The sequence below is a fragment of the Parus major genome, chromosome 1 (genome assembly GCF_001522545.3).
Source record: "Parus major isolate Abel chromosome 1, Parus_major1.1, whole genome shotgun sequence".
NCBI classification, from domain to species: Eukaryota; Metazoa; Chordata; class Aves; order Passeriformes; family Paridae; genus Parus; species Parus major.
The window spans coordinates 25701873-25727666 of NC_031768.1; the positions used below are offsets into that span (position 1 = coordinate 25701873).

The 25794-nt window shown below is 37.4% G+C and overlaps 1 protein-coding gene across 18 annotated transcripts in view; it reads left to right on the top strand.

The window, feature by feature from the left end:
• Positions 1-6: 6 nt before the first annotated feature.
• Positions 7-25794, top strand: part of TMCO3 (transmembrane and coiled-coil domains 3) — a 35294-nt gene continuing 9506 nt past the window's right edge. For 6 of the 18 annotated variants that reach the window (XR_004496534.1, XR_004496532.1, XR_004496535.1 and 3 more), the window contains exons 1-10: positions 7-152; positions 2797-3339; positions 7843-8064; positions 9771-9962; positions 10748-10876; positions 13853-13945; positions 15093-15279; positions 16222-16339; positions 16935-17130; positions 23350-23500. Coding sequence is in view for 3 of the 18 variants with exons in the window: in XM_033513086.1 (XP_033368977.1) it covers positions 2893-3339; positions 7843-8064; positions 9771-9962; positions 10748-10876; positions 13853-13945; positions 15093-15279; positions 16222-16339; positions 16935-17130; positions 23350-23500 (1735 nt within the window). In the remaining 15 variants the exon portion in view is untranslated. Of the gene's footprint in view, positions 153-2796; positions 3340-7842; positions 8065-9770; positions 9963-10747; positions 10877-13852; positions 13946-15092; positions 15280-16221; positions 16340-16934; positions 17131-23327; positions 23502-24041; positions 24164-24657; positions 24736-25794 lie in introns of those variants that run through there. The other 12 variants (XR_004496549.1, XR_004496544.1, XR_004496538.1 and 9 more) reach the window with 11 other exon arrangements.

Sequence of the window (25794 nt, forward strand, 5' to 3'; positions counted from 1 at the left end):
GCTCGGGCACCGGCGCGGGGCGAGGGGCGGCCGCAAGGACGGGGCTGCTCCGTGCCCTCGGCCAGGGGCCGCCGCCCACTTACACCCCTGCTCGCTGCCCTGCGATCTCGCCCTTCCCTTCCCGCCGCTGCGGGCCTGCCTCCGTCTCTCAGGTGAGCGTCGCTGCCGAGAGCGCCGGGCGGGGCGGCCGCCTCTTTTCCCCCGTCACTCCGCCGCCATGAGGGAGGGGGAGCCGGGCCGGTGGCCCCCGCGCTCCACTTACCTCCTTCTGTTGTCCGCTTGTGCCCCGCCGTCCGCCCGGCCTGCCGCAGGGAGCGGACGGGAGCTGCCATGGCGCTCAGGTGGGACCGCACCGGGGCGGAGGTGCCGGGCGGGCACGGCCCGGCTGCCCTGCGGCTCCCGGGGAGGAGTGGGATTGGGAAAGGGGGCGACTGGAGAACCCACAGATGTGGAAGGACTCGCAAGAGGGGTCTGGAGGCAGGGTCCGGTATTATGAGCCTGATGAAATCTGGTGCTACAGTGTCGTGTTCAGAAGGAAAAAGGGGGAAGATGAGCTGCCATCCAGCAGGAAGTAAATGCTACTTAAATAAGGACTCCAAACAACAGTAGTTCCCTCCGATTTGATACTTACTGGCTGCGAATGGAGAGGAGTGATTTTTTGGTGGTTTTTGTTTGTTTGGGGTTTTTTTATTTTTCTGGGGAGGGGGTTTGGGGTTTTTTTGCGCTCAGCATCACATCATTTATTTTGCTACGTGAGATCGTTATTCCTTTAAGAGCTTTTGAGCACTGCCCCAGGTGTCGCTCCTCTAAACAGTTTTTGCTAGCCAAGTAAAAAGCCCTGAAACAAAACTGTCCCATGTGTGAACAACAGTGCGAAGTTTGCATGGCCCAACAGTGAGTGAACTTAGCTGGTGTAAATCTCTGCTCAAAGTTTAGTTATGTGGTTTGGTGTACCATATAAGACATGCAGTACTTTTCTATTCACCTTGAATATACAATGGATGTTTTCTTCTTCCTCTTTCTTGCAGAAATAGGTTGTAATACATACTTAGCAAAATCCCTGCCCCAAGCCTACTAAACAGGAAGAGCATTATATATATATGAAGAAGTATTTCCTTTAATTTCACTCTAGAACTTTTCCAGGTGGTGGAGATTGTTATTTTCCCGATTCCTTAAAGTAGTAAGCCCCACAGCTTTATCAAAGTTGTGAAATGTTTTTACTTTATTATTTTATTGACATTAGACTGATTTTTTTTATTTTATTGTTTTATAGACATTAGACTGATGTGATGTGCTTTTGCTACTTTGATTGCACTTTCAGTTCTAAATTTTAAGTATTTTAGCTCTTTGTGTTGTTAAACCCTAATCCACAGTCAACTATTGGTAACTAAATACTTTGGCTTGCATTTCATGCATTGAAAAAAGAAATAAACCAACCCAAGGACAGATTTTCTCATTTTTCTCTGAAACAGAGATGGGAGGGCATTTAAAAAATGAAGGTAGTGCATGACTATGCTTGCCATATTTCCTTGCCATGGAATCACAGAATGGCCTGGGTTGGAAGAGATTGTAATGACCAATGGCTCCAACCCCTCTGCTGTGGCCAGGGACGTCTACTACTAGACCAGGCTGTTCAGAGCTCATTCTATGTATTGATGTCTGTCTTGGATATCTGGGATTGTGACTGCTACTGCCTTGTAGGAAGATTCTCTCTTAGGCAGACTGCTTCCAGATGGCTGTCCATGTGTTGGTTCCTGATTAAGGCTGCTGGCCCAATGATCAACACTGTAACTAAATTTTTAGGGAAATGCCTGCTGTTTTGATGATCTATTAACGTGTTCTGTGAGATGTGAGTTTTTAGAATGCCATGTACAGAATTTTGTATATTCTTATGTGTAACTTTGTGGTATAAGGGTTTTTTTTTTGAGAGTTTTTGTTTGGATTTTTTTAAAAGAAAATATAGATACTTTGTGCAATAATGTCAGTAGTTCCTTCTAGGTTCTGAGTGGAGGAAATTAGCTTTTAAATTCTATCCTGTTTGGTGTTAAAATTAAATACAGCAGTTTAAGTATAGATCTTCAAGTAGTTGCTGAGAAATGAACCTATGAATTAATTGATTTAGTGTTTTTAAAATTTACTTTAAAATCTTGAACATCCCTAATTAGGTTTTGAAGCAAAGTACCTCTAGGCCTGCAGCCTTTCAGGTGAAGGAGGTCTTTGATCCAAACTAGTAGCACTCAGAAGTCCAAGAAGTTTTGCTGTTCTTTCTTCCACAGTTATGATTTATAATGTAATCTGATTCAGATAAGTTTTTTATTATTCTGTTTTGTTGAATGTGTGTCGTTGAGTTTGTTAATTCTTCTGAGACTTTATAAATAACAAATGATTATGGTACAATGTTTTAGGATAGGCTTGAGAAGAGACAGGAGATTTACATATAGCTAAGAATAATGAGTTCTAGTGCTGGGTTGAAATGCAGCCTATGACATCATGGCCTGGTATTTTTAAAGGCTTTTCTTTCATGTGAGAAGTGCAGATGAGTACCATGTGAAGTGACCAAGCTTTCCACTCACTGCTTTTAAAACAAGATGTTATCTAGGAAATAGTCAAGGGGAAAATAATCTATCAGTAACCTCAGACTATTCCTTGGTTTTCATAAATGTTGGGTGAAGAAGACTATATGTATTCCATTAAAGCTTGTGGTGCAGGAGGCAGTCTTGGATTTATTTTCTACGTTTGTTTGATCTAATGGCCCAACATTACCATCTTTGATAACTGATTGGTACTGTCTTGCAGCCTGGTGTGCGTACTGGAGATGGAGAAACCATGTAGCAGAAAGCTTTGAGCAGCTGTGGATTATCAGTTTCTCCCAAGAACAATATACAGTGAAGAATGAAGGCGACTGGATTTATTTCCCTGTGGACGTTGGTTTCGCTGCCTTGTGGCCCCTTAGCAAACCCTGCAGAACGTGAAGATGTAGTGAAGCATGCAATAAAGCTGCACCGTGGGAAAGGAGCTGTTATCACTCAGAGGAAGCAGTGGGTGTTGGAGAGCTGCAGAAAATTGTCTGGTCTTCTTCGCCAAAAGAATGTTGTTCTCAACAAACTAAAAAATGCCATAAGAGCAGTTGAGAAGGATGCAGGACTGTCTGATGAAGAGAAACTTTTTCAGGTGCACACCTTCGAAATTTTCCAAAAGGAGCTAAATGAAAGTGAAAACTCAGTATTTCAGGCAATCCATGGCCTCCAGAGAGCTCTACAGGGTGATTACAAAGATGTGGTAAATATGAAAGAAAGCAGTAGACAGAGACTGGAGGCCTTGAGAGAAGCTGCAATTAAGGTTGGTTTCCCCATGTTTGTTACTAGAGGATTCATATCCTACTTATGATGTTAACTTTATTATGGAACACTTTCAGTCTGTTTTAATAAAAAAGTATCTACATCAAACTTGCAATATTTACTGTTTAATGAAGTATTTGTTCTCATTAGTAAATTTACAAGTAGTGTAGAGCTTGAAGCTTACTAGCAGTCAATAGTTCTTATCAGTTCTTAATCTTATGATTAAGCTTATGATTAAGCTTAATCATAAGACCTATGGCAAATATAATGTTAAAGGGAGGGGAATAAGAAGAGTGAATCAGTGCACATAGCATGCTTGCACTTGACAAGCCAGTGGCACTAGCTGAGTGGAAATAATGCCATCAAATGATGAAATACTGTTTGAAAAAAATCTGTTTTTTTCCATTTTAAATGAGAATTGCTCAGCTGAAGTCCACAGTTAGAACAAGTTGCTGCCTTTCATTTCCATGTTTGTATAGATATGGGTAAAATCAAAATGCTAAACAGTAGGTGACTAGATTTTTAGACTCATTATTGCACTCCTAGCCTAAGAAGTGCAGGTTTGAAAAGCAGTGCTTCCAAGAAAGAGTCAGCTGAAAAATATGCCAAGAAAAAACACAGCTGAGTAACAGTTGAACACAAATACTTCGTGGAAAGTTTGAGTTCCCATGTCCCATTAGGTTGAGCACAATCTGCCACTGTCTTCTGGACTGGGTAGTGCTCAGATTGTGTACTGAAAGTCTTCCATTGAGAGAAAATGTAATTTAATGTATTTGGTATTTAAATTGTTCTTTTCCTTTCTCTACCCCTCAACTACTGAAGGAATATATTAAGAATTTTCTTTGTTTTCTGTCTTCCAAAAGAAGAGGCTGCCCATGCGCAAGGGAGTGAGAGAAGGAACAAAAATGTAGTTGGCATTTAGCATTTGAATTGTGAGAGTCTCTGAAGGGCAATTGTGATAAGAAATTTGCAGATCTTGACAGGTGAAGACAGAAATTATGTGCAGGAAAGGTGTTCATTGAATTGTGCCAGGATAGGCTGATGGAAGAAGAAGTTAGGATGTAAACTTAGCAGAATGGAGTGACTCTGTGCAGTGGAAATGAAGACTGAATTACAACAAATTTGAATAGAGAGTAATTTGGTTCTAGATGTATTCCAATGAACTGCTTTATATGACCTGTATATTGATACTTTATGGTAGTGGCAGCCTCTGCTGCATAGAAATGTCATAGAAATTGTCATGAGCTTCACTTGATTTTCCACCTTTTTTCTTACTCAGAGTCTGTGAAATAGCAGCAGTGAGGCTGTCCAGAACCTTCTTTCCCATTTACCTAATTCTTAGTAATGTTACTATAAAATAATGAACTAACTTATCCTTGAACTTGAGAATACTGCTGCTCCTAGAAGGAGGCCCTTGTGTACAGTGATGTGTTTTATGGGTGTGTCCTGTTGAAAGTTTACTTTTGCAGAAGTGGATTGTGCAGGCTTTTTTTGTAATATCAAAATGTTTACTTGAGTGAGCAATCTTTTGCACCTTCCTTTTTATGCCATGCATGTGATTATTTAAACAGTATTTGTGGTTCTAACCTTATAATTATTGTATAAAGGGAAGCAAAGGATATGGAAAAATGCATGCCAAAAATATGAAAATTGCATGGGATACATTTGTTTTGGACTTGTTCTTACTTCCTAAGACGCACTTTAGGTCCAACTTTGTCCCAGTTTCATTTTTCACTGTAATGATTATTTTGTTGGTACATATATACATAGAACATCTATTTTTTAAACAGTGAGTGAATGGAAAATACAGTTAACTGTAGGGGGCGCTGGACTCTTCCCTTAATTTTATTTCTGTGCTTGGAAGTCATTAGTGCTGGGATATGTATGTGTGTCTGATGCATTTCTTGATGGTTCTGCTGCTGTGGAAAGATGTAATGGAATCATTCACAGTGTGGGGCAGGGGGAAGTAAGAAAGAAGCACTGAAGATGGTTTCTGCCTTCTTTTGCTCCAGGATCCTATTTGGAAGTTCAGGAAAAGGCAGTGACATCTTACCTACTTTTTAATTAGCTTCTAATTTCTTGGATGCCTTCTAATCAGACATGGGTGGAAAAAATAAATTACAAGTATGGCAAAGGTGCAACCTCTTCTGCATGTGCTTTTGTCATCTCTGATTAAATAGCAGAGAGGAACAGCAACACTGCATTCTGAATCAGCATTGCCCCAAAGTCTTACTTAATCTTACTTCATTTTGCTCATGCATTTTTAGGTGCTCCTGTTAAGTGCACAATCCTTATCTGTATTACTTTGCTTAAGAGGTTGCTTGGTATGTACCTTGTGATCAAGTGTCTCCAGTCCCAGCCTGAGTTGCAGAACAGTGTTTGTACTGTGATGCACTTCTGCATAGCATGTAGCAGATTGTTTGAGTTAACCTGTGCTTTTTATGGACACCACTGCCTGTGGTTGTCCCAGTCTACTGCTGTCACACTTGTCTCTTGATGGAAACAGATGCCGCTTTAATAGACAACAAAACCCTTTATCTCCATTAATTGAAGGAACGTGCAGCTAAACTCTGATTTTTTCAATGCTTTTCTACCTTGCTACTCAGGGAAAGTTAACTTCTTTGAAATTAGAGAATTATTTTTTATGTGGTTTGCGTCTAGCTCTGTTCAGCCTGTTTGTCTTGGCCAACAGAAAGGACTGAAATGGGCTCCTTGCACCCAAAGCCTCTTCCATTTTTGAGGAGAAACAATCTAACTGTTATCAATTTCATCTTGTGTTCTAAGTTGTTGCTGAATTAACAGAGAATCTGCAGCTCATATGGGGGCTGTTTTTTATATCTTTCAAGCAACGTCTGCTAGCAGAGAGCAACAGATAGGAAATGTTTTTCCTTGAGGCTGTATGAGAGTGACTGTGTCTCCTACTTACGTGTTGCATAAGAACCAGTTGTTGACATTGAGCCAAACACATTAATAGTTAGATTCTTCCCAGCTCCAGTTATTTTGGGATCTGGGTAACTTTCACCATGAGGGTGTAACTATGATAGTTCTAAACACCAACAGACACCAGCACTGTGTTTTCATCACAATCAGAGGCATTCATCTGACTGTAAGGATTTTAAAAGGGTTCGTTACAGTTACTGGTTGTACTGAACATATTTTTGTCTTGGCATCAAGGAATTGATTAAATTTTTTGCATGTTCTTGTAGGTTCCAAGGGGAAAAAATGTCCATCTGCAAATGTGTGGAGGAGGAGACACTCCAGTTACTTAAGCATAGGTGTTTAGTACCATTTTATAAGCTCAGGTTATTGAAGATATCTATGGAGGGTAGGCAGATAAAACACACAACCTATGGGAGACCTATGTTCTCTGATTTCTAACTGGGAGCGGCAGGGAATCTGGAGACAGAAACTTGTATTTTCTGGGAATTCAATCAGACCTATAGATTGCTTGCATTCTTTTTTTCCCTTTTTCCCCACTTTTTAATAATACTGGCTCTCTAAAAGAGCAGAAGAAGGGTCTCTCTCATCCAAGTATTCTCAGAATAGAGACTTGGAAAGTAAAGAATCTTTTTTTCTCCCCAAAGGATCAAGTTGTTCTCTGTCAATACACAAAGTATTCTGTTTGGTTACTGTCGTGGTAACTATGTAAAAAGTGTTAGGCCAGTTGTGAGTAAATTAAGCTTTTTAGTTCTCTTTTCAAACCTGAAACATCCAAAGAAAAATGAAACATCATAACTTTATCAGGGAACTTACTGAAATATTTTCACACCATATCAAACCATATTAGCATATTTTCTCTTATTGTTTTACTTCTTTCTGAAGTAAAAAAATAGTTTTTTTTACTTCAGAAACCTAGTAATTTCAGAAGTTGTCAGTGTAAGTTGATAAGAGGCCCAAACTGAAATAGGGGGAAAAGTCACATGTTTTAATTCTGATAGGAAAAATGCTTTTTAGGAAACATGAACAGGAAGCTTGGCTAGAGTGATTGGCTGCTCATCTCTTCCCCAGCTTTTTTTCTCTTCCCGTTTCCAAAGTTACTGTAATTTTTGAAAACCATAAACGGACCTCTTCCTATGTTTATAAAAGGGCTTATGAAGTTAAGATTCATTGTGCTTTATGTCTAATTTGTTTGTTTGTTGTAGGTAGTATAGCTATGCTTTCAAGGTATTATGCTTCCTTTCAAAAGCACAAAGTTCTGACCTTTATTTGGCTCTGAAATGTTTCCTAGAGTTTCTCAAAGTAAATCCTTTCTTGTGTTTTTGTGTTTTGTATTTTCTGGATCATAACCTTGGGTCAGGTCTATTGTTTAATGTAATATAAAAGGCAATTGGTGGATATTTTGATTGGTTGTTGTTTTTCTTGCCCACTTATGCAATGAAAATTGGCACAAGAAAAAGCAATTTTTAAATATCTTCATGATGTCTATATTGCTTTTGTTATTTCACTGCTAAAAAGTTTTGTGTCAAAAGAAGCACACATTTATGTAAAATTTTTTTCTGCTCAGAGGCCTGACAAGACTTTATCTGTGTGTTGTAAAATTCAACAGGAAGAAATGGAATATGTTGAACTCCTAGCAGCAGAAAAACACCAGGTTGAAGCCCTTAAGAATATGCAGCACCAAAACAAAAGCTTGTCGATGCTTGATGAAATTCTGGAAGATGTCAGGAAGGCAGCTGATAGATTGGAAGAGGAAATAGAAGAGCATGCCTTTGATGACAACAAATCTGTAAGTGATGCTTTAGATTCAGTCATTTCATTGGAGTGCATTTATTTGTAGTTGGTGTTTACACTGTGTGTTTCTCTTGTGTTACATAGTTGTTAGGATTTTAGTGATTGTTAAAGAGTGAGCAAACAGGAGTAATTGCTCATTTTTGCTAGTGATTTCTGTGGTTTTGATTTGAAAGTCCTCCCTGCAGCTGCCGCTTTGACATGGACAGGTGCAGTACATCTCAGTGGTACAGCCCCTGAGAGATATGACATCTCTGCGGTGGTGGGGACCATGATGGTTGGACTTGGCAGGATATGGATGACATCTCTGCGGTGGTGGGGACCATGATGGTTGGACTTGGCAGGATATGGAGTCACCATGTTAAGTGTTGTCTCCACTTTTTAATTTTCCTGAGAAAGTTACGGGAGAGCAAGAATCCTTGCAGTTGGTTTTCACAGTCTGCAAAAAGATATTGTTCAAAGGAAAGATGTGAAATGTGTTGGTAATGTTACTTTCTTCCATGTCTGACTTCTATGTTGTACCTTGGCCTACCTGCACTGGTATTTGTTTTTATGTTGCATGATGGGACAGTATCCTTCAGGTAAGGCTATGTGTCTCTGGAGCCAGGAATACGTCACTTTATTCTAGTGTTTCATTTTGCCATCCTCAAAATAAATTTGCCCTGTTTGCATAAACACAGGTTACAGTTGATTTGGGAGTTTTTTGTTATTTCCAGGTTGACTCCCGAGGTGAGCATAGCCCTTGAGTTCTGCTCAGGAGGCAAAAAACAGTTTCTCGGTAGCAGAGAGCGTCAAGCTGTGTGTTATTTTTTGGTTTTGTTGGTGGTGGTTTTTGTTTGTTTTTGTTTGGTTGGGGTTTTTTTGTTTTTTTTTAGCTGCGCTCGAATAGAGAGAAAGCGAAAGCAGCTGTTTTATTTGGCGGCTGTGCCGGGGCAGCCGCACCTGGCAGCGGGCGGGCCGGGCCGGGCGGGGCCGGCGGGAGCGCCCTCTCCTGTCCCGCCGGGAAGAGCGGCCCTGCCCGAGCCGGAGCCGCCTCTGCACCTGGGCACTGCCGCAACGCCAGCGCAGCCTTCTCCTGCCGGCAGCTCCCTGCCCTTCTGCTTGGAGCTCCATCCGCCAGAGAAGGGCAATCATTAAGTGCAGCCTGGAGAACTGTGTGCTTCTCCATCATTGCGAGGAACATAATTTTAAACTTAAACGGTGGGATTTTGGAATAGAGAACTTTAATACAGTAATCAATATTCTGAAAAAGATACACAAGCTTCTCTTAAAATATAGCCAAATAGTGAAGTGTAGCAGGCAAAAGTGAAAAAAAAAATCTGCACTACAACCTGCAGTTCTGAGAAATAAAATCCTGAAAATAACTAGGTAGAAAGAGAGATTTCTTATAATCTCTCCTTCAAATTTACAGGATAGTGACCTTTTATTGATTTAGAATTCTGTCTTTAGTTCAGATTATTGTGAACTGAATATCAGTTTGTAATCTCTGATTGATTTTGTTCAAGGTAATAAAATGATACTTTTAAAGACATCAAGTTTTGATAAAGAAAGTGACATATTTTTAGAGAAAAAACCTGCACTATTTTTAGTTGGTGTCAACAAGTTCTGTAGAAACTTCAAGCACAGCTAAATAGTCTTTCCCTTTTTATGATATGCTTGAATGATTCCCCTTTTTTGTTTCTTTGATTATTTGTTTTCTTAAAGGTAAGAGGTGTAAACTTTGAAGCAGTTTTAAGGGTAGAAGAAGATGAAGCCAACTCCAAAAGAAATGCTTCAAAAAGAGAAGTAGAAGATGACTTAGGTCTTAGTATGCTTATTGATTCTCAGAACAATCAGTATATCCTTACTAAACCCAGAGATTCAACCATTCCTCGTGCTGATCATCATTTCATAAAGGTAATAATTTTAGAGACATTTTTGTCATTTGCTTTTAAATTTAGTCCCAGTAGTTGCATGTCGGTTCTACTTGGTTGGAGTGAGTATAGTTTCAGAATTTGTCTCTCTGAAGTTATCCCAGTGTTCATGACTCCTCCATCTATGGTGATTCAGCCATGTGTTCCCTACTCTTAGGTTTCCCTTCACAACACTGACCATGATGCCACCTGAATCCTCTCTGTTTTTATTTGGTTTCTCTTGTTGCACCCTTGGGGTACTGTCCCTTCTCTCAGACTACAAAGTGTTAAAGCTACTGCTGTGCTTAATAAGCCACTTGCATATTGCCAGTAGAGAGAATTTACCTGGTCTGGTGATGAAAAAAGGGATACTAGAAAATACATAGACATGATAGAATTTTGATTGTATTCATACTTCATATAGAATAACTGGATTGTGATTTTTGTTTTAATTATAAAACCTAAAGCAGTTATGTTTTACCATCTTGTTTTAATCCAAGGTGTCATTCCACCCAGGAATTTGCCTGTTTTCTATAATATATTTAAAATATCTATAAATTGATTTATAGTCCCCCAGTTATTTAAGGTCAGTACCTCTTCTGCTTCATCTGAAAAACTGATGTGCTTATACCTGCAACAGCACTGAGGTTAATGTACAGAGGTTTTGTTTCCTTTTCACAGGAAGTAATCGACATTTAATTTTACAGTTCTATTTATCTTTTGAAAGATAATAGTCTTCAATTTCATCCCAAATTTATATTAATGCCTTTGTAAATCTTATGTATTTAGGATATTGTGACAATAGGAATGTTGTCTTTGCCGTGTGGCTGGCTGTGCACAACAATAGGATTACCAACCATGTTTGGATATATCATCTGTGGAGTACTCCTAGGACCCTCAGGATTAAATAGTATCAAGGTAAGTGTGCAAATTACTTCATGACTGTTTTAATTTGTTGAAATCTTTAAAAGTAGTTTTAAAAGAATACACCTCAAATGTATTTAAAAAAAAGATATCCCCAAACCTGAACCTTTACAAGAGGAGGGCTTCAAATATGATGTCTTTGAATCATTTTGTTTTCAATCCTTTTTCCTCCTGTAAAATTATGACAAGTGTTAAAAGTGAAAACTGGAGGTTGTTTGTTGTGGAAGTTTTATGTAACGTTCTTTTTTTTTCTTTCTTTCTGTTTGATTTTAATCATAAAGCATCACAATTGGGAGCCAAATTATTTAAATTACATAGAATATACAGAAACTTGGAAAAAGTTAGCGTTGACAGTGGAGGAAGCATTTAAAACAAATAGTTCCCAAAGAACATAGCTTGGCTTTCTAGACAGTTATTTTGTACCTCTGTAGTGCTTTCATCCACCCTAGTCCCCCTATTCCTTTCCCAGTAAGTACCCTGCCCACATTCCTGAAGTCTTTTGAACCTTTTTAGCTCCATCACGTGTACCCTGATTACTGGCTCCTGTGAAACCGTGAGCTGTGGTTGGCTGGACATGTTTTGATTAGTGCTCTGGTGTGCATTAACAGACTGTTTAGCCAGCAGGCAAAACAGAACACATGCTAGGGCTGCATGGTAATGTCTGCTTAAGTTGGATGTGTTTGTTGCATTGATAGCAATGAAACCACTTGGAACTTACTGTCTTTGCAACATCTGCTCCTACATGGGCTTCTGTTGAAAATGATTGTTGAGCTCAAAAGTAGGGATTAGTAGAATTTATAGGATTTTGTTGATCTTGTATTGGAAGAAATTAAATAATCTCAGCCTCTGTGTTATACATAATTTCTGAGTTGAGAATGTCTGGAAAGTTTGACCACTTAGACTGAGAAACAATTCAGTAAGCCTGGCATGAGAAAGAGACCAAACAACAAATTTTCAAGATACTTACATTGAAGGAGATGATGTGGTCAGAAGAGTTATGAGAGAAGTTTCTTTAGGACAGTGTAAGTGACTTGCCTTTTTCTTGTGCACCTGTGATTAAACATTATTCACTAGGATAATACTCACGTTGACTGGGTCTCTTGTGTTTGGTCTGTTCTCCATTTCCTAAAAAAGTTGAATGTCTGAGGAACTGAGAAGGCAGGCATATTCTAATCTGGTAGAAAAGATACACATTTCTATAATTGATGATAAACCTTGTTTTCTTCTACTCTGGCTTGTATATACATAGAAAAAAAATACTAGATTTTTAAAATAGAATAGACTATTTCAGTCAACTGCCTGAACACTTCAGGGCTGACCAAAAGTTAAAGCATATTTTTAAGGGCATTGTCCAAATGCCTCTTAAACACTAACAAGCTTGAGGCATCAATCAGCTCTTTAGGAAGCCTCTTCCAGGGTTTGACCACCATCTCAGTAAAGAAATGCTTCTTAATGTCCAGTCTGAACCTCTCCTGGGGCAGCTTCGAACCATTCCTACTCATCCTGTCAATGCATACCAGTGAGAAGCACTCAGCACCTCCCTCTCCACTTCCCCTTTTCAGGAAGCTGTAGAGAATGATGAGGTTGTCTCTCATCCTGCTTTTCTCCAAGCTAGGCAAACCCAGAGTCCTTAGCTGTTCCTCATAGGGCATTCCTTCCAGCCTTCCATCAGCTTTGCCCTCTTCTGGATTCATTTGAGAACCTTCATATCTTCCTTCCACGGTGGGGCCCAGAAATGCACAGTGCTCCAGGTGAGGCCTGTGAGGCCTGAGACCATTCAACACTGAATACAGCAGGATAATTTTGAGTGGCTGGTGATGCTCTCTTTGATGCACCCCAGGACAGGGTTTGCCCTCTGGGCTGCCAGAGCTCTCTGCTGACTCACACTGAGCCTGCTGCCCACCAGCACCCCCAGATCCCCTTCTGCAGGGCTGCTCTTCAGCCACTCCTCTCTAGTCCATACTTGTGGCTGGCATTACCCCATCCTAGGTGGATCAGAATCCAGCATTTTGAATGGTTAAATAATTTCCTCCCATTAATCATTGCCTAATGCTCCAATGTGTATCTACATCCTTCTGCAAGGCATCTTGTCCTTCAAGAAAGTCAAAAGCATCTCCCGGTCTGTTACCACCAGCAAACGTGAGTGGTGTGTTCATCTCCTCCATTCTGATCACTGATGTATATATGGATCTATTGAACAGAACTGGCCTGAGACCTAAACCCTGAGGGTACACCAGCTGCCAGCTAGGGGTATCCCCATTTTTCTGTTGTGATGAGGAATACAGCCACTCTTCTTGCTGTTGGATCATTCTCACTGTAGCACAAAGGCTGGTAATTGTGCTGGTCTGAGAGATGGATGTGTGGAGCCTGAGGATGGAGAACAGAACAGCAACCACAGTCTAGCAGAAAGATTATACCAATAGACCAATAAAATAACTAGCAAGAAGTAGCTTCTGGAATGCGAGCCTTGAAGACTTAATAGTACATGTATAAAACATAACCTATTTTTTTTCAACCAGCAAGTAAGCTTACTCTTAAGGAAACTTCCCAGTCTGACCATTGACAAAGCTCTCTGCCTTCTTCACCTCTGTGCCTGTGGTTATCCCAAAGGTTGGTAGTTCACTGACACTTGTTGCAGGCTTCCACTGAGAGTTCAGTGTCCATCTCAATCTGCAGCTTGCCAGCCAATCTACTCGGATCAGATGTGTTCCTTGACACTTACCAAGATCAGTGCACATGTTCATGTTGGGTAACCAGCACTCTCCCACCAAATTATCGCCTAGTATCAGCCAGGTGATGGGAAAAATAATTGCACTCCAGAGGTGCTCTGGGAACTTCTGAAGTCAAATGAGCACCAAGTGAACTACCTGTGGAAACAGAATCAATTTGTTTTGTAGTGTACTTACAGTTTTGTGTTGTAAGTCTATTGCTGTGGACTGATTTTGTGGTGGTTTTTTTTTTCCCCCTAAGTCTATTGTACAGGTGGAGACATTAGGAGAGTTTGGTGTGTTCTTCACTCTCTTTCTAGTTGGCCTGGAATTTTCTCCTGAAAGATTAAGAAAGGTATTTTTTATATTTCTGCATTAATGGATTTAATTGCTAATTACTGAAAGTGCATATTTCAGTTATATTTTAGATTTTTACACATTCTCTGCAATACACTGGTGTAGCTTTGTACATTTTTGAAAAGACAAATGTGACATTTGCTTCTGCACTTTGGAAAGAACAGAATGCATTATTTATTCAGTGTCTCAAAAAACCCTACATTTACTCCCTATTTTAGTGAAACAGTTTGATTACTAGAAAAATCTCTCACAGTTTGATAATCCATCTCTGCTTTATTTTAACATGCAGAAATGTGCAGTTGCTGTTATGGAGTGTCAGTGATGTTTACCATTCCTGTTATAAAAAAATCAGAAAATTTAAATACTGCATACTGAATTGATAATATGTACTCTACTGGCTAATAAACTGATTGAGCAAGTATGTTAACAGAGGAATATTAAAGGATGTGGCCATCAGAATTCAGCAAAAACTACAAGTTTCTTTTGGTCTTAATTAAAAAAAAAAGTTATAAGCCAGCTAGAATTAAATAATGGAAAGTATGGCTACAAATATGTGAAAAACTGTATTATATATGCAAAGAATTGCACTGTGTGATCTGTTTCTAAATTGATGGTTGTGAGTTTATGATACTAGAAAAGCTTTAATTGAAGTATGTTACAATTTATGACCATTTAGTTTAATCTGCTATTTCTAGTCCATCTAATGTCCAAGATAAAAATCAGTAATTCAAGGGATCCTAAACTGCAGTAAATTACTGCTTCAGAATTGCTTGTGCACTAGTTTGGAGCAGGTTACGGGTATTGGTGACTGCCTTTGCCACACCCATTTATTCTGCATCTTAGAATCACATCACATAACTGGTCTTCCATTTGATAATTTTAATGTATTTCAACTCATACTGGACCATTTGGCCCTTAATTTGTCCATGAGCTTTGGGAAATTCACCTGTTTTCTGGAAGGGAGTCTTTTGGGGTGGAATATCTACTCAGTGGAATAAGTTGGGAGTTTTAGCTGATCTAGTGTGACAGGCCATTACTCTGTGCCCCAGTACTCCAGCCCCAAACCACACATCTTTAACTGCTTGTTTATAATGAAAAATATTAGCAGTGAGAAAAGTGTCACAGGAACTTGTTTTTTTCCCAAGGTATGGAAAATATCTTTGCAAGGACCCTGCTACATGACAGTTCTGATGATTGCCTTTGGTTTACTATGGGGGCACTTGCTCCAAATTAGACCAACACAGAGCGTCTTCATTTCTACTTGTTTGTCTTTGTCAAGCACACCACTGGTATCCAGATTTCTTGCAGGTAGCGTTCGAGGAGATAAAGAAGGTAAATATGACTTTAAATATAGACTACTATAGTATCTAATAAAATTTGAAAGGAGTTGACTTTGTAATATAAGAGAAGCTAGTTAAAAAACCAAAACAAAACCTGCTCTTAAGCCTGGTTACAAACAATCATCCTTGTTTAACACTGGCCATTGTTGTGTGTATTCTTGCTAGGAAGTGTACTTGATTTGTACATAGCCAGTCCTTTTTGGGCAAAGACAGTGTAGTACACAACCAGTGTTCTCCATTGAGAACTGACTTTACTGAGTGTCTGGAATCCTTGAACTTTTTCAGAGGTTACCAGATTAGCCCGCTGCTACATGTCATAAGGGCAGAAAGGTTAATTTAAAAAATTCACATCCTTCTTCAGGAAACAGAAACCAGTTCAGATGGTCTTTCATAGCTAACAGCTCTTCAAATAAGGACCTTTAAGGGCCATATTTCTAGCTTCTCAAATATGTCTAAGTTTTTTCCTTTTGAAAGTTTTGACATCATGCTTTCTTCCAAATCTCCCTCATACAAATTGTGTTAGAGTGCTCCTCACCCTCTAGAATATTCATTCTAATGCCAAAATTCAAGGTGTATGTTTTACACATGCTGGCTTGAATGTGTGTCTTCAGAATAAAGCCTGTATACTCTCAGTAGAGGAATTTCACTAAATGTGTAACTAGTGCTTAACTGCCAAGCAAAGTCTATGTTTTTGTTGTGTAACAGATGTTTCATATGAATATTTTGTTTTTATTTTAATATGTCTTTATAGGTACATTTTTAATTTACCTATTAGTGGGGGAAAAAAAAGTCCTAAGACTGCTTTGAATGACCTTCAGCCCATTAGGAGCTATATTGGGCTTCCATTTGATTAAGCCTTTTCTAGATTTCTGAGTGTTTGCAAGCATTCATAGTTTCTGATGACTGTTTCCATAACCACTTTGCTGATATACAGGGGATATTGACTACAGCAGCGTACTGCTTGGCATGTTGGTGATGCAGGATGTGCAGCTTGGTTTATTTATAGCTGTCATGCCTACACTTATTCAAGCAGGAGTGAGCACATATTCCAGGTAAAAAAAAAAATCATTGTATGGATCTTCTCCCTGCCCCTTGCAATTAGTATGTAGATTGCCAATATGAATTTGAAAGCACCACATTTAACATCAATTCCATGGAAAATAGGCCCTCTGTTCAGTGAGATTTCCTTTACTGTTCCTACTTGTTGTGAAGCAGAAACCTGTAGTAGTCATAAAAAAGCAGTTGTATGAAAATAATCTCTTTGCTGTAGCTTCTTTAATCCTGTGTGGTAATTAAAACTTTTAGTGAAAGTTTTTTACTGTAAAAAGAAATGTTAATTTCTTCACTTTCTTTATTCCTGCAGGGCATGTTTTTGTCAAAGACTAAGTGATAGTATTATTGTGCCTAATGGCTTGCCTTGAAGATCAGTCAGGGAAAATCAAATCAACATGGAAGTAAATTTTAGACTGTAAAAGAGGTTTCTGGGCACTCCGCAGATTTAGTCTTAATCTTGTTTACTAATATATCTAAATACCTTCCTGTAGCTACTCAGTTTTGAGCATTTATGGGTATTTTCATTTATGGGGAACCTGGTTGGGAAGTATGAGAGCCCTTGAAAGAAACTTTTTGTTTGTTCTTCTCTTCCAGCGTTTTCAAGGAAATTCTGAGAATACTGATATTGATTGGCCAAATTCTGTTTTCTCTGGCTGCTGTTTTTCTTCTATGTCTTGTTATAAAGACTTATCTCATAGGACCATATTACCGCAAGTTGCACACAGAAAGCAAAGGGAATAAAGAAATTCTCATTCTAGGAATAACTGCGTTCACCTTCCTTATGTTAACGGTAATCCTTTAAATTGATAAAACATTTTTATACATGTGGTAGTTTACTTCATCAGTATCACAAAAGCCATCACTCTTAGTGTTGCTGCATATACACATGCCTCTGTAATTATTTGGTTTTAAATTGTTTTAAAACAACCCCCAAATATGCAGATGATTCCTGCATTATAGCACAAATGAGTAAGAACAGATACAATTTGAATGTGAATCGGCTGAAATTTTGCTGTTAGCTTTTAATAGAGCTAGTTTAGGAATCATGATCTGAGTTTTAATTGTGGGGCTACTTCCTGCATTTGAAAATAATTCAGGATGGGTTTTGAGATGCTGATAATGACATTTTTAACATTTGCTCTCAAGTTTCTTCTTAATAGCAAATTCTCAACATTGTTTTTATTATAAAATAATTTTCTTTTTGTGTGAGAGACACATTTTGGGATAAAGTTAAGAAAGTAGAGAAATGCCTTAAGGTTTCTAGATTTTGATTAACGCTGTTGGGTGTGTTTCATTTTCCCATGCATTCTCCTTTTTTGTTTCTATCTCACATTTCAGCTTTCTGAAAAACTATACTGCTGGGAGAGCAGAATGTGACAGTTGCTTGATAACACTGTGGGTTTGACACTCCATTATCCTGAATGTACAGATTGTTACGTCCCCTGAGAATAATTATGCCAAAAAGTTCCTGTGCCTGTTTTCTGTTTGCTTAGTTACTACAGTCCAACAGGAAAAGCTGACCTTCTTCAGGAAGAAGTTTAAAAAGAAGCTAGTTAGTGAGACCATAGCTTTAGTTAGTGATTTCTGTTGGATAATTTTAAAATACCATTGCTCTAAACAGCAGTTCATTTTTCAATTATGTCCTCTAATGAGAGAAGAAACAAAACTGGTTTCTCATTTTTACTTTCTAACAAACATTACACTTGTAGAACAACTTTAATAAAAAACAGCAAAGAAACCACTGAAGTTGTGTAAAATATTATGCTATCTAGAAGCAATTTTACTTTAATTAAAACTATGGCCTACATAAAATTTGGCTTCTTATACCCAAATTGCATTTCAAATATAAAAGGAGATGTCTATGTGACTTTTCACAATACATGTGTGTACACAAAGATGAGGGGGGAGAATGTGTTTGAGTTTGTTGGATTTATACTGTAAACCCAGAAGGCTTCTTCAGCATTTTCAAATTATTTTTTTTTTTAAAGTTGATGAATAATTTATCAAAGAGAATGGTAAAAAGGATACTGCAGGTAACATCAGTGAACCAGTTGAGATGCTTGATATTCACTGACACAGATTCATTATAGTAATGGTACAAGTTATCGTTTGAACACACAAACTTAAAAAAAAATAAAGTAAAAAAGTGCTTGGTTGTTGAGTTGAATAGGTGAACAAACAAATCTTCTGGAAAACCAATCTTAATTGGTATAGCTACTATACTTTGTTAGGAATACAAACATAGGATGAGTGACTGCAGTCTAAGCTGAAAAAAATGTTATGTATCTTTGGAAAGCTTAAATTAAGGTTTTTGGGTGCCAGGTAAGAAAACAATTAAACTGTCATGGATTCTGCAAAGATCTTTCTCCTTGGAATGCCAAGCCTAAATATTGAAGGAGGTTGTGTAATTAATCTGCAAACACAAAATTTTCTGTACTGGTATAATTCTAAAAGAGCTTTTGAATCTGTAGAGGAGCAAGAAGAGAGTGCCTATTTTAGTGTCCTTAACCAAAGACAACTCTGTGGTTCCATTTAGAAAATTTAAGATACATTTTTAAATAAAATAACTCACTGTCTAGCATTGTGAGTTACTCTGCAGTAGTCATCCTTTCCAATACATGAAAAAGAGTCTAGGGATGATATGGTGTTCCTGTCTCATGCATCTAGTTACTTATTACATGCTTCAGTGTTGGCTTCAGTTGGGATTCTGGGATCCAGCTAAGATTATTCTGTATTTGGATTAATGAGTAACACCAGCACGTGTAATGCTCATTATATGTAAACTTGATCTATTTTGCTTGGTTCCTGTGTTTGAAAAATCTCAGATGATTAATTAAACAAGAATTACCATTTCCCTGCTGATAAGGGCAAATTCTGTATGGGAGAACAGGAGGGAAGATGAGACAGAAGAGGTTCCTATACTGCAGTGCGAGTAAGCAATTTTCATTCAAGGAGTATCATGTCAGTTGAGAAGCTTTGAGTATGGTTGTGACTTCTGAGCATTTCTGAACTTGAGTCATTTGGGTAACACTGCAACTTGTTATACCTGCAGATATTTTAGCAAGACTTGGAGCTTAAGATACCCTTTCTGTTCCCAGTATTCTCAATTATTTAATTATTATATATATATATATATAATAATTTATATAATTATTTAATTATTAAAATACAATTATTTAATTGTACTTCCTCTCCCTTTTATCCTTCAGCTAGTTAGGCAGATCAGGGCTGGGAGGTGGGGATTGTGTCAAGTGCCAATCCTGTAATAGTTTAGATGACACAGTGACAAAGTTGTTCGTCTTTGAATCATGTACCTTGTCTTCAGTAACAAAGGTTCAGTAGATCATTATTATACTTTCAGCAGCTCCTTTTCAAGCTTTGAGTTATGCAGATAGTGATTTGACTGTTTGTTTGTTTATTTGCTTTAATTGGTGAACTGTTCTCCTAAATTGCAGCATAAGGAACAAATCTAACTAAAGGTTTTAAACATGACCATTCAGGATCAGTGGAAATGGCTAACTGGTAGTTGTAAGTCAAGATATTTACCACAATGAGCTGAAGTATATGTCAGCTTGAGCATTCACTGGTGTAGTGTTGCTTTTTCATATTCTGTGTGTATGGAAACATTACAATAAAGATTGTTTTAAACACTGTCCTGATAATGAAGTGTTGGAAACCTGCAGGACAGCAGTAGTCAGTTTTATTGCTTTTAAAAACTGAAATTCTGTAATGTTATAAGGGGAATGGAAAAATATAAAACTTGACTTGACAAGAAGGACAGCAGTTACATTTACATTTTTATAGGATTGTGCCTACACATGGGGGAAAAGTGGCTTCTAGTTTCACTGCCTGATGGTTGACCTGGGATGGTGGCAGCAGGTGGAGGCAAATTGCCAGTTTGCTTTATATACTGAAAAGAAAATACAGCGATGTTATTGCAGTACTTTACATAGGAAAATGTATGAGGTTTTTCTGCAGTGTCTCATGGATATAATTACTAGTATTGGAATATCATTCTTTGCTTGCCTGAAGTACTTCTCAGTGGCTTATAACCTGCTTATGAACTCTTTTCTATCAATTAAAAGAAGATTAAGGAAGAACTGTAATCTCAAATATTTTAGTTAATTATAAAATCATAAAATACTGTTGAGATAGACGGTTTACAAGGTTCACTTAAAATTGTTTCAGTTTCCATTACAGCTTCACTTTCTTGAAATGCAAGCTTAAAATTCACTTCTTTACTCTTGAGCAGATTTAAGTTACTAAAGACTGAAGTTCTAATACCTTTATTTCCATCAAAATTTTATTTAATTTTACTGGCTTACCATATTCATTAAACTTATGTGATGATTAAAGACTAGCAATAAGATAGACATCATTAGAGAATATAAGCAAAACAACTCCTGAACAGATGGTTGAGATTTGCCCAGAACATGTTATAGCAGTAATGTTTATTTCTTTATTTATTGATGTGGTAGAACATTTGAACATAAAAATCCAATATTGTAGTGAAAGCAAAGCAATCCTTTCTGAATTGGAGTAAAATGGGATGCTAGAATACAATTGAAAACTAAGTTGTGAAAAACATGTGAATTGACAAAATTTTTCATGTCATTTTGACTTAAAAAGGTTTCTGTAATGTAAGAGTTGAGAAGAGGACAGTGCAAAGCCCAGGGATTAGTAATGGCTAAAGCCCTGTTTGGTGAAAGCTGAACATTAGAAGTGATGCAAGCAGAGAGGGAATACTAAATGCTCAATACTTCCCAAGTTTTGCTTATGTAAAAAACTCTGCTGCGAATGCCTTCTTGCCAGTAAAGCAAGTCCTTTCCAGTACGTGTGTGCCCATACATTATATATAATAAACCCTGATGCTACACTTTTAGCTGAGGAAATGTGTCCACTTGTAGGTAATACTATGGGACAACTGGCAACCAGGCTGGGAATTGCAAAAGGAATTTCTGTATAAAGGTACATATGAAAGGTTGGACTCGACGATCTCAAAGGTCTTTTCCAACCTAGTTGATTTATAAATCTGAAGATTAAATTGGAGGAGGGAAGAGTGTAGATGAAGATGATGTAACTCTTGGTCCTTTTCTTGCTCTCTGATACACTTTACACTTTCCTGTATATAGAGAGACCTATGGATTTTGTAGAGCTGAAGTTGTGTAGTACCCAGAGACTAGACAAGAAATAGTAAAACTTGCCTATTTTTTTTACTAGGCCCTTGAGCTCATTCTTGGTTTGCCATAAGCTGTAGGAATGTAATTCAGTTTTTATGCTGTGGGACCAAATTCCCAGTTAGACATGCAGTTTGCTCCAGTTATGTCTGATGCTTTCTGAACAAACATGTTCCTTTCATGCTCAAATTGTTCCTTGCTTTAAGAGTGATTCTCTCAACAGTGCAGTATCATGCAATTCTGGTACAAGATATGCTGCATCTCCTCCTTTATTGTAATCTAATCCTGTCCAAGGGAATGTTTAAAATATTAGCTATAAAAGTTTTGATGTGGAAGTCTGTTACAGCTGATAGCACTTAAGTGTGGGAAGATTATAGCTTAGTAGTAAAAATAATTCCAATTTTATTTGAATAGGCTATATTGGATCTTAATCATCCACAAGAGACTGTGACTTGTAAAACAACTACTGTATGATTGAGAAGAACTTAAATGTTTCCTATTCATAACTGTTTCCTTAATTTTATTCATCTCCTGGTGATTTTAAAGTCCTTCATGTATATATATTGCCCTCTTCCCTCTTGCAACTTTGAATTGTTCTAAAAAGCACTGAAATTCCTTCTGTTAAAATGAGAATAACATTAGTTTGTTTGCTTTGCATGATCAGCAGTCAATTATATTAGTTAACAGAACGAGTTTCTTACATTAAACATCTTGCAATAAATTAGTGCTATCACAAATGCTGTGATGAGCATTCAGACATTATTATTACCTCAGTTTGCAAAGGTCTTGGGGTTATTTTTAGGTGGCATTTTATGCACAGTGTGGAGACTTGTTTATTGTGTCTTTTGCACTCCTCCATTAGTTTCACATTGCCTGAATTTTTAATATCTTACAGTAAAACACCATTCAAGATACGATGAATGGCGTCCCTAAATGTACTACAGTGTATTCTTGCTTAATCTAAATTAGAATAAAAATAAGTAGTTGGTTTAAATGTTCTATTAATATTAATAACATTTTCCTATCTCAGCAAGATGACCATCTGCAGCTGCATGATTTTGAAGTAATTATTTTAAAACATGCTTTATACTGTACCATACATTAGAAGTGCAGTTAGCTCTTTTTTGTATTCCAAGCATTGCCTTAAGCTGTTGCTTTGTGTTTTGTTTAGTCTCTTTACATGTGTTTCATCTCTTCTTCTAGTACTGCATTAAAATATTAAAAAAGAATGAAGCAGTCTGAATTCTTTCAAGCAGTCATTGAGCTTCATTTCAGCAGTTTACTTTTCACACTTAGATGAATCCCTGTTCAGTAAAGCACACAGGCACATTTGAACCAAATTTACAATAATAAAATGTAATTTATTCCAGGGACTTCTGCTAGATTAAGAATCTTCTCCCAAATATAAGCTTGGATTTTCATTTCTTCCTTCTTGTTTGACAGCTAGAAAATACCTTGTAGTCACTGCTTTATTTCACAGCCTCGATGCATTATGTAATCCTGACTTCAAAGCTGTCATAGTCTCTCTCTGACTTGTGAAATCAGATGCAGTCCTTAAGGGTCACACAAAGCATTGCAATGTAGATTAAGAAATTGATTTTAGTTTTTGTGGGAAAGGAGGTAACATAAAGGGAGAAACTAGATTTATGAGTCTTCTGTATAAATACAATACTGCAAAACATTGAAATACGTACACTGTGTTCTGTTTGTTGTTGAACTTGCATAAAGCCATTGTAATTTCCTGCATTTGGTAAAATGTGAAGTTTTATAGTTTCATTGTGAAATGGTATATAAAGTCACTCAGCAGTAGATTCTCTGTTATTCCTTAACAGATCACAGAGCTGTTGGATGTTTCAATGGAGCTGGGATGCTTCTTAGCTGGAGCTCTGATCTCTTCTCAGGGTCACATGGTTACTGAGGAGATTATGTGCTGTATTGAACCAATACGTGACTTTCTTGCCATCATTTTCTTTGCATCTATAGGTAACTTCCAAGAAATCTTACTCTAAAATATTTGATGTTTATATGTAATATTAAATAATGTTACATCTGTACTATATAAAATATATGTAATATATAAAAACATTGTTTACAATGTGGTTGAGGAGAAAAAAATGGTGTCTATAATGTGAGGAGAGGAGATAGATTTTATTTTGTTCAAATACTGTACTGTTAATTGACCACAACATTGGTTTGCCTTTGCTACTACTTTTAAATGCAACATCCAGTTTCAGAAGCTATTTCAATGTTGTACTCCCAACTCTTGGTTTAGTGTCAATATTTCAATGTTAATTCTGAAATAATCCTACTTCAAACATGTAACTAAATACTTTTAAGAGAAAAAAAGCCTTGGTTTGGTTGTTGATTCATTGGGGATTTTTTGAATGTTCTTTTGACTTTCCAGCAGCTGTAATTGATACTAAAATTGTATTACTATTTTGAGTCAATTGATAGAGTAGATTTCAGATTTTTGTGACTTGGTTTTCTATAGAAGCAGAATGTCATAATATCATATTTTTTACAGTTTGTTTCTTTAGAAATTTAGTTGGGAGCGTGTGATCTGTATGTTCTCAATGCAGGGAAAAAATAATTGAAAAAGATGTATCTCAGAGACTACTTGAATGCCAACTGAAATGCAGCATTGAGGTATGAGGGAGTAACTCATTATGCTTGATATCCAAAAGGAGTTAACTCAGAATACGTATAGTAAATCAGTAACTTCCTTTTGAGCTGCTGCATTCTCTAGCTGTCTGTGCACCAGTCCAACCTCCAACTCATGTTGACTCAGAAAGTCTTAGGGGTTGGGCTTGGATTTTTTCAACACCACCCTTGCTTTTTCTTCTGCTGTTAAGTTTTTTATTGTTCTTTTTATTTCCATATATTTATTCAGATAACAGTAAAGTCCTATAATTGGCTTAATTTTAATGTTTTTCCTTATATATCTGTTTGATACTCATTGTTTCATAACAGAAACTAAAACTGGTGGCTGTCAAAACAAAAATTAAATACCTAGGCTTGCCAGTCTTAATTTTATTTTCTTTTTTTTTTAATCCAGCCCATAATAATAGCTTCTGGTGAAGACTGTGATCATTTAATAATAAATGCATGTATTTGAATAACTTATTTTTTAATAATGGCAGGAAAGTGGTGAGCTCTGATGAAACTTGGGCCCATATAACTGACAAGCTTGGATGAGTAATTGCTAAATGCTCACAGATGTAAGTTGTTTATGTGTTTCAGTAAAGATGGTGATGGAATGGATAGTGGTATCAGGGATACAAAGCATGACAAGTGATTATAAGCCCAAAGTTAATTTTAAAAGGGACTGAACAAAAATACTGTCCTACACTCTTGTGGCTGCATAAATTAAGACTAGAGATAAGATTTTACTAGAGTAAAAGAAAATAGCAAGGCCTCAGTTGGCATGCTAGCAGCACTCCATACAGCCTACATTGTACTCTAAGGAAATTATTTTAGTCATTCTGCTACACAATTTAAAAAAAAAAAATCCTTTTAACAAATGCTGCCATTATAATTGCAAGAAGGAGAGAAAAGAAAATTGCCTAACAAATTGGTGTGATTTTACAGAAAATGGACATTATTTCTGCCTCAGAAGAAAATCAGCTAAAAAACTAGAACTATGTTATAGGCCTCTGACAAAATGTGATAGTGCTTGCTTGTTAAAAAGAAACCCCAAACGAAAACAAAAACCCCTCCAAAACCAACAAAAGAAGAAGACCCAAAACCATATAAACCTCCCAACCTCAAACAAAATCCCCTTCCTCCCCAAATAAAAATTATCCCCTGCTCCCCCCTTTACTTTCAGTTACTTTTAAATTTTGTACTTAACAAGAAGTTCTGTGGGATGGCAAGGAGGTAGGTTTTGAAAGGCATGATGTGATGTTGCAAAGAAAACCTGAGTAGAACAAGAAGTGTTCCTTAATTTTTCTTCTTACTAGATTTCTTTTTAAAGACTTCTTGCTTGCTCTCTACTTACATATGTACACATGCAAATTATATGTATGTATAAATATATAGAGATCTACTGTGTGAAATTATGTAATAGCCACAGGGAAAGATTCTTCTTAAAGACAAGGTTGGTTTGTTACTATACACAGCAAGCACCTTATAGAGAGCAGAAACACTTGAGATCCTGAGGAATACTACTGCAGAAGTGTAATTTCTGGTCCCTTTAGAAAAAAGGTACAAATGGAAAAAAATTATCTTAATTGAAAAGTGACTGTAAGTATGTCATTTGGAAAAGTTCATTCCTATTT